General features: G+C 44.1%; 1 protein-coding gene across 1 annotated transcript; it reads left to right on the forward strand.

The window, feature by feature from the left end:
• Positions 1-343: 343 nt before the first annotated feature.
• LOC133887218 (probable carboxylesterase 18) lies at positions 344-1857 on the forward strand. The gene has a single exon (XM_062327167.1). The coding sequence runs from the start codon at positions 582-584 to the stop codon at positions 1590-1592; it is 1011 nt and encodes a 336-aa protein (XP_062183151.1). The 5' UTR covers positions 344-581; the 3' UTR covers positions 1593-1857.
• Positions 1858-9487: the final 7630 nt, after the last annotated feature.

Genomic DNA, 9487 nt, shown 5'->3' on the forward strand with positions numbered 1-9487 from the left:
GCAGTTGCCAGAGGATCCCGATCCGAGGCCGGCAGGCCACCATGTGCGGCCAGGACAGCGCAATAGATGCTGCGCAGGAGCGGTTGTTGCATGCGACTACTACCCGTCACCCTCTCTCTCTGCTGGCCGACGATGAGGCCGCGATTAATGGCTTTGAATTGTTGCCGCGGCGTGACCTACCGTCCGCCCCCAACCAGAAACCAACTCGGCCCCACGAAAGCCATGCCGGCAGCGAAGGCGAATGCTCCGGCCGCCGCGGCCGCGGGCGCAAGGCTGGCTGCGTCGCGCGCTGACACCTCGGCCCCGCGAGTCAGGCCGGCGACATGTTATCAGCAGAAATTCTGTGCCACTTCCGACGACCCGACCCGATGACAGCTAGGTGCCCACCCGTCGGCCCCACCCGTCAGTGAGTGCGTGAGTTCGAGCAGCCTTCCATAAATACGCCAAACGCACGCGTCTCGATCTCGCTTTTATTTTCAACGGGAGAAGTGGGCGGTGCCCTTTGTCGTGTCGTCTCCTCCCTCTCGAAGGCTCCACGTCTCCACCAGACACCACAAGAACTCCGCGCGGCGCTGGCAGGCATGGGCGAAGCGGCCCCGGCTCCGGCGAAGGCGAGGGTGGCTCCGCCGATGTCGTGGCGGACGCGGCTGTCGGTGCTCGCGGCGGGGTACCTCACCGACGCCACTCGCCGCGCCGACGGCACCATCAACCGCCGCTTGCTCACCGTCCTCGACCCGGGCGTCGCGGCGTCCGCGGCCCCGCGCAACGGCGTGGCCACGCGGGACATCGCCATCGACCCGGCGCTCCCCCTCCGTGCGCGCCTCTTCTATCACTGCCCTGCAGAGGGCCCGGTTCCGGTCGTCGTGTTCTTCCACGGCGGCGGGTTCGCGTACCTCAGTGCGGCCTCCCCCGGGTACGACGCCGCGTGCCGGCGCATCACCAGGTACTCCGGCGCCGCCGTGCTCTCCGTCGACTACCGCCGCTCGCCCGAGCACCGGTTCCCGGCCGCTTACGACGACGGCCTCGCGGCGCTCCGCTTCCTCGACGACCCCAAGAACCACCCCATGCCGCTCGACGCCTCCCGCTGCTTCCTCGCTGGGGACAGCGCGGGGGGCAACATCGCCCACCACGTCGCCCGCCGCTACGCGCTCTCCCACTCCTCCTTCGCCCACGTCCGCCTCGCGGGCCTCATCGCCATCCAGCCCTTCTTCGGCGGCGAGGAGCGGACCCCCTCTGAGCTCCGGCTCGACGGCGCGCCCATCGTCTCCGTCCCGCGCACCGACTGGATGTGGCGCGCGTTCCTGCCCCCTGGCGCGGACCGGACCCACCAGGCGTCCTCTCCCGCGCCGGCCACGACCGGCATCGACGACGCCCCGGCGTTCCCGCCGGCGACGGTGGTCATCGGCGGGTACGACCCGCTGCAGGACTGGCAGCGGCGGTACTGCGACGCGCTGCGCACCAAGGGGAAGGAGGTGCGGGTGCTGGAGTACCCCGACGCCATCCACGCCTTCTACTTGTTCCCGGAGTTCGCGGAGTCAAGGGACCTCATGCTCCGGATCAAGGAGATCGTCGCCGCCGCCGGGGGCAAGTGAAGAGGAAGGGTGCCGGTGGCGTGGCGTGTGTGAGGTCCAGGCAGCGCTGTGGCATGGGCTCTCCCAGCTGTCGCTGAACTACTGGTAGAGTGGTAGTAGCAATGGATACGGTATGTGGGATCGGTGAGTGACGTGGACTGGTCGCGTGGGCTGATACGGTGGTGTGTGGTGACGTGGAATTGATAAGGTGGTGTCGTCTAAGTGTACTAGTGTGAGATCATGCTGATCAGTGATGATTATTTACGCTAATTTTTGCGTTTGATAATAGGTGTGTATTCTTTTTTTGGTAACGGGAGCATCTTTTGATTTATGTTTGGCACGGCTCCAGTTTATAGATTTGCTCATAGAAAGAACCAGATGACATTATATTGAGAAGAAATAAACGCTTAAATTTTAGTTAAGGAGGACTAAACTTAGTGGTGAGATATACATCTACACCTTCTATCAACTAAGCTAGACTCATTTCCTATTTGTAAATCCATAATAAAAGCGGGTAATATGTTCATAGCTTGTTGGGCTGATTGGTGATCCACATTTAAAACAATATTTTCATTGATTCATATAATTACATATAAAATTGGAGAGGTTCAAAGATCGGCTAGTCTATAAAATCATGGAGTCATCCTATTTATCATGATTTCATCTAGATTTATAGTGGATCTTGAATCTAGAGCCTTATTGAACACCATTAGTTTTTTTTATATTACTGTATGTTGTGCCACTATTTTGTTACGCCCGACCAAGGATGGATTTTTTTTTTTATTTTAGCTTATTTAAAACTAATATTTTATAAACATCATGTGGGAACTGAAGTTTTAGAAACTAGTTTCTTTGGTCACGCCAAAGGTATTAGTGTAATCCCTATCTATGTCACGTCAATCTCTTTGGTGTGACTAAGACGTCACGTTGGCACAACATCGTGACAGCCAGTCGATGTGGCAAGCTTGAGTCATGCCAGGAGTCTTGACTTGTGACTCAGGTGCAACGCCAAGCCTCTTGGTGTGACTGAGGTGTATACAGAGGGCCGCGTCGGGCCTTCCCTCCTGCACGTTGTTCTTCCTCTCCGAGGCTTACTTTCTCACGTCTTCTCTCTTCTCCAAATGTTTCAACAAATTCAGCAATTTCGGACCCAAATTAAAGGAGATTTCACTAGAGAATACTCATTGAAGGTAAATACTCCATTCAATTTCGATTTTCCCTATACTTTTAGTTAATTTTGGAGTACCTAGGGTTTGGAGATTAAGCGATGTGAAAATTAAAATTTGGTAAGATTAGCTATTATTTGTTTATTGTTGTTTAATGTTTAATGTAGCATGTTTATTATTCTTGTATGAGGGTCATTTCACTCTTGTATATGGTGGTGTGAAATTGACCGTTCCTAATATAGCGTGTAGGATTTGGTAGTGCTGAATGTATAAATTTTTGGTGCCTGTTGAAATAGTAATGGTTTGGTATTCGTGTAGTTGTATGGTATGACTTCCAATTTATGGCGTAAACAAAAGTGGGCACACATCGGTAAAAAATATCCTGATGTTAGTTTCAAGGATGCCCCCGTTCCTGCCCCTCTCCCCGTCCCGACCTGTGACTGTGGTAAACCTGACATGGTCCTTCAGTCGTTAACATGAAGATACTACTGACCGTGCTTACTATATATGCAAGGATTATCATGTGAGTGTATATTTATTTTTGGTTAGGTTAGAAGCATATCTAATTACTTTTGCTGACATTGTGTTTTATTAATTTAAAGGAGTGGGAGATATGCTTCTTCCAATGGATTGATGGACCTGAGATGTATGACCCTAGGATTTTGAAAGTGAAATGGTTTACACAGTATCCGAAGACATACAACAAGTTTGTTCGTTGGTTTCCTCTTCCACCAAATCCTCTAAAAGTGACGGATAAAGAGAAGTGCGAAGTGCGCAGAAGACGTCTAGCGGATCCTCTGTTATGCAACTGCGGGAAGCGTAGCGTGCTGTGTGAACCTTCTAATAGATCTCCTTACTTTTGTTGTGAAGGGATGACAAAGGTAAAAACTACGCATGTTTGGTGTTTACAATTTGAGTGAGGTAGTATTAAATATCATATACATTATATCATAAAATTGAATGCAGCGCCATAGTACTACTTGTAACTATCGGGATTTACTGTACAATCCCGATGGCGAATGGATAGAGGACCACGATCAAGTCAAGGGGAATAGGGTGATAGAACCATAGAATCATGTCATACAAGGAAGTGTAGTTGTGGCTTAGCGATGGCTTTTCCCCACACCTCACTAGCATCGAGTCCGCTACGTGCTTTCTTTCACCGATCGACAAAATAGAAGTTGCATTTGTGAAAGGTGTACTCCACAATGGCAGACACATGCATTGCACGGATGCCTTTCAGGATGTTGTTGAACACCTTCGAGATATTTGTGGTCACTGTTCCATACCTATAACCACCCTCATCATATGTTAGCACCCATTTGGACTTATTATTCATTTCGCTCTGGAACCACTCTGTCGCAGGCTCATTCAAAATCTTCTCCAATTCTACAAGCCTTTTGATGAAATGTCTCTCCTCTCTAACTTTGCAAAGTATCTTCAGTTTCTTAATTACCTCCTTACACTTTTGTCTTCTCCAAATGTTAGCTGCAAAATGACACATACACCACTGGTGCACAAGTGGTGGGTAACCCTCCATTTGTTCTCTAGCTGCATTAAGAAGACCCTGGTGCTGATTTGATATCATACAGACTTGGTGTCCCGCTCCAATTATATGACGATGAACCAAATACAAGAACCAAAACCAATTATCGCTCCTCTCTCCTTCTGTCAATGCAAATGTTAGGGGAACCAATTGATGCTACGCATCGATGCCAATAACAATCATCAAAGCACCCTTGTACTTTCCTATCAAGAAAGTGACATCAATGCTAATCATGGGCCTCCAATGTCTAAAGGCCTCCGCGCATTGAGGAAAGCACCAAAACACATGCTACATGACGGGCTTTATACCCCACTATTGCTGCTCATCATGCCACCGGTCGAAATGAAGCACTTCGTTTCGGGATTGAAATGTGAAATTGCACCCAATATCCTAGGCACTCTCACGTATGCCTCTTTCCAATCTCCCCATAGTAATGTCATCCCATGTTGCTTCGCCCTCCATGTCGTGTCATACAACACTCGGTAATTGGTAAACCCTATTATAGACTCAATTGGAGCTGCCACAGTCATGTCCGTGTCTACCCAAATGATGAGGGCGATGCGTCGACCAAGATATCTCGTTGTGCACTACGAGTACACTTGTTTTATCCTTGTTGACCTACAAGTGTGGGGTTATTTCACATTTGTAACATTCCATCATCGGCCATCACTTGAAATTATACGTACCCATACACCTCATCCACAACCTTTCTGGCATTTGATAGTGTACCTCTCTTTCGCATAAGAATGAACCACGTCGTATAGCCTGTGGTGCCGCACTGCGTAGTCCGTGAACCAGAACTTCACTTAGTCAAGACTATCAAATATCACCCCCCTTCTTAATCAATTCCTTCCCACTGTTTCGCTCCTCCTCCATAAACATTAAGCTGTTATCACATAGAGCTTTTTTGGTCAATGAAATAACCGCGTACCCTGGCACCTTGGGCATATGCACATGTACAACCTTCAATGTTCTCCATCTCCTGCTCCGTGTAAATTCCATTCCACCAAGCCCCCGTTTTATCCTCGCTCGCTTCTCCTTCAACCTCAGAATCAACATGTTGTTGCTCATCGTTCGAAGAGAAGATTGAAATTTCTTCAACATTTCCTTGGGCCTCCTCTTCCTCAAGAAAACTATCATCAAAGTCATTACATAGAATAGCAAAATCAAACTTATTAGAACCACCGACAGCTATCTCCTTAATGGAGGCACAAGATACCTTCAGAATAGTAACATCGGCGAGTTCAGAGACAATGGTAACTTGTTGGACAATGATGGTAATTTTCTGAGTCAAATGCTCAACAGGCTCCACTTCCTGACTAATTATATCCCACACTTCTTGAACTGATGACATCGAGCTTCCACAGATACCACGTCAACTACAATCTCCGTGCAACAAACTTGAGAATCATTCACACAATCCTTGTACAACTTTCAATCATTCTCCGACGCTAACTCCATGACAACATAGTGAGCCATACCACCCTGGTCGGCATCACTTGCGTCCGCGTCAACATCCATAATTGACCGAACACGAGCAACAATTTCATCGAAACAAGGCAGGTTCCCAAATTTCAACACATGCTCCCTCATCTTATCAAACTCTCCATTTGCATTATCCGTGCCACCACAAAACATACGAATAATCCGATCAATCTACACAAATCATCCAAACATTTCACATATGTAAAAACATGTAACACATGCAAATTCTACATATAATCAATTTCAATCCTACGCCTCTTCATTTTATCACAACAATTCAAAATTTCTCATATATATATAGAAGAACATGCATTGCTCATATACATGGAGACTAACCATATATGCCTCAATTATCTATGCTCAAATAATTGTATGCAACAAATTTCACACGATAGAAATACGTAACTATACATCCATAGCATGATATTTAATCTCTGATCTAACCCAAAATACAAATTTCATAGATCACCCTTCAACTAAGAATTCAAGCAAAAAAACCAAAAATACTTGAAGGGAATGGACGAGTTACCTTCCTAAGACACTTCCCTGTGAAATTCCCTTCGAATCGGATCCGATTGGTAGAAGAATTGGAGGGGGAGGGGCGTCGAACCCGCCGCTGTCGCCTATGGCACCTGGAGGAGGAAGAGGAGCTGCGGGAGAGAAGGGCTGATGCGGCCTTTGTATGCACCTGATTCATGCTAAGACTCCTAGCGTGACTCGAGCCTGCCATGTTAGCTGGCTGTTGCATGCCGTACCAGCGTGGTGCCTTGGTCACGCTAAAAAAGTTGGCGTGACACAGGTGGAAGATCACACCAATATCTTTGACGTGATCAAAGGAACTAGTTTCTGAAAATTTAGTTTCCTCATATTATTAATAAAATATTAGTTTTAAATAGACTAAAATAAAAAAATTCCCCAAGGATGCTGGGATAGAATCGCACATGCAATGTTGTGCTCGGCATATAGACACCGTTGTCATGTGGGGCTCCGTTGGTGACTTGTGTCATGCCTTTAGGGCTGTTTGGTTAGGGTTAAAGGGAGCCAAGCCAAATTTTAACCGTGTCTTAAAATTTGGTCTCTGTTTGGTTTGAGGCTAAAATTTGATCATGCACTAAAAAAATTTGACTGATTAAAATTTTTCTGTAGCGTTTCTAGGTAAATATCGGACGGCCAAATCGTTCGTCAAAATTTTTAACCGACCAAATTTTAATTTGACCTCGAATCAAACACTATTTTAATAGCTAAAATTTAGTTTTATTCTAATTTATCCTCTGACTAAATTTTAGCTCGACTCGTTAAGACTAAAAACCAAACAGCCTCTATATTTGCTGCCGTGCTCGATCTATGTTACGCGGCCACCTCGCAACTAGATGAGAACATTCAATTTCTTTTTGACACGACAAAGCATGCGGCCAAACGATATAAACAAAGAATGTTTATATGTTGGTACCATCTTGTTAGATTAGTCAGGTGCATATCATGCAAGAGTATTAAATCGATCATAACTAAAAAAATCCAATTAACTGGTCGGCGTGTTGATTCGAGAGCAGTACGTGTTCTTGCTCCGATTGTTTTTTTACATGGGCTATAGTAGACCACAGTACGGAGGATCGGACATCGAGATCTCAGCCGCGCTTGCTCTGTTCCGATTTCCAACAAAGGCCGAGCGTACAAATTTTTTAGTTTGGATGAATTATTAAAGAATAGATGTAATGTTAAATTGAATTATACGAAAGATAATTTAATTTATAACTTAAGTATGTAAGCATCTACCTATCCTAATTCTTAAACTACTCTAGCATAACCATAAGAATATAATCATAAGATAATCCCCAACAGATTCCCGTCAGGGCTCAAAATTCTTTTACGAAGGGTTTTTCGTTCCCTTCAGTATTCAAACGGTTTTCGTTACGAAGGATTCTTAAGGTCATTTTCTTCATGATGGGATTCTCTTTCTTTTTATTTTACGAATTCTTAAAAAAAAACTGTTGACGATGAGAGAAAATAAAAGGAATGAGAATAGAAAGAGAAATTGGGAAGAAAATGAAATAAAAAACATATGATTAGAGATGATCTAACTAGCATACAAATACAGTTATCTCAACATAAAACACAATCTTATGCTGCACATCTGCTAGGTAGCACGCGGTGTCATTCTGACATCTCCCTTCAAATAAGTTCCGTTTCCTCCACTCTTTTTATTTCGGGTAACGAAAGAGATTCAACATTAAATATTTATAGTAGAGAAGCTGGGCTCAAAATTTGGTCTGCAACATCATACCAAAAATTCTAGATTAGACTTTTTACCAAAAAAATTCCATTGAAACTTTTTCGTGATTAAAAGATATGATACAATGACATTTTTCGTGAAATGGAGGTGAGACACAGTAATCTAAATGGCAAGAGACACCAGTCAAGCTTTTATTTAAATTTACACATGCCAACAAGAGCTGGATAGAATAGCATCTCAGAGAAAGAAATTGCAAAAGTAATCTAAATGGCACACCACCATAAGATGTTTCTTTTACCACGCACCAGTTGCAAAAGTGACAATTCGTATATGTAACTGGAAGGAACGAAATTCAGTATGCAGGTATTAGTTAGTTATAGAAATAAATTTGCATAACGAAACTGTGATTAGCTATATATATATATATATATATATATATATATATATATTTCACTGGTATTTTGCAGCCTCACAAAAAAACCTTTTATTGTGTCACAAAAGCCAAGCACAACAAGAATTTACAAGCCTGCCAAATTACTGTTGCTAGCTATATCAATGACAATTTTCCAGGTTAGCCGGTGTAATTTCCTCTCTTAACAGGTTTTGATGAAAGCTCTCAATTCTTCATCTACAATCTCCAACCCAGGGCATTACACTGTCTAACCAGTAACCCTTAAAAGCAAGGAATTGTCTACTTATAATACTTCAAATCAAGGAATTGCTTTCTTCGCTTGCACTGGACCTGCATAAAACAGAAATTGGCATAACCATGAACCAAAAAAATTCAGAGATAAAAACGGATTATTAGGAAGGAGCCCATTTTTTTTTGTAGCCTCAAATTATATGTAGAATTCGACAAGCAACCGTAAACTGTCAATAATGAAGATTAGTTTCACGCCAATATGAAAGCTCCAAATTCACGGCCCTAGACTATGTAGGATTGGAATGTTTAGTATCAGAGATAAGGTCTTGAAAGCTTGCACTTATCAAGCACCACAAGGCGCAACAGAAAAAAGAGAAGGTACTCAACCAAAAATAAAGCAATTAATTTATTGACTACGCTTAATAAATGACATGTTGGATCTAATGTATCGAAGCTTTCTTCCGTGAAACCTCCTAGCCATAGCCCTCGATTGAACGCAATTAATTTGTGATCCATTGAGTTTGGACAAACTAATTTCAGAGTACAGACATTGGGGATTTATAGCAAATAATCCAATCGTTTAGTGGAAGAAGCTGAATTACCTTCAACACCATGTTCATCAAAATTAATTCAGTAGCCTCAAGGATCCTGTAAACGGAGCAGCCATAATATTTAATATTCTTACTCATAACGACAACAAATTTGCACAGCTGGTTCCATTTTTTTTTCTTTCCCTAAAGCTACATATAGATCATACAAATTTGCATAAAAAATGCTATAATTATTAAAACATAACACCTCCCACGCATGGTAACTTTTTTTAGCCTTTTAGATCAATCACCTATT

This window comes from Phragmites australis, chromosome 12 (genome assembly GCF_958298935.1).
Source record: "Phragmites australis chromosome 12, lpPhrAust1.1, whole genome shotgun sequence".
Taxonomy (NCBI): domain Eukaryota; kingdom Viridiplantae; phylum Streptophyta; class Magnoliopsida; order Poales; family Poaceae; genus Phragmites; species Phragmites australis.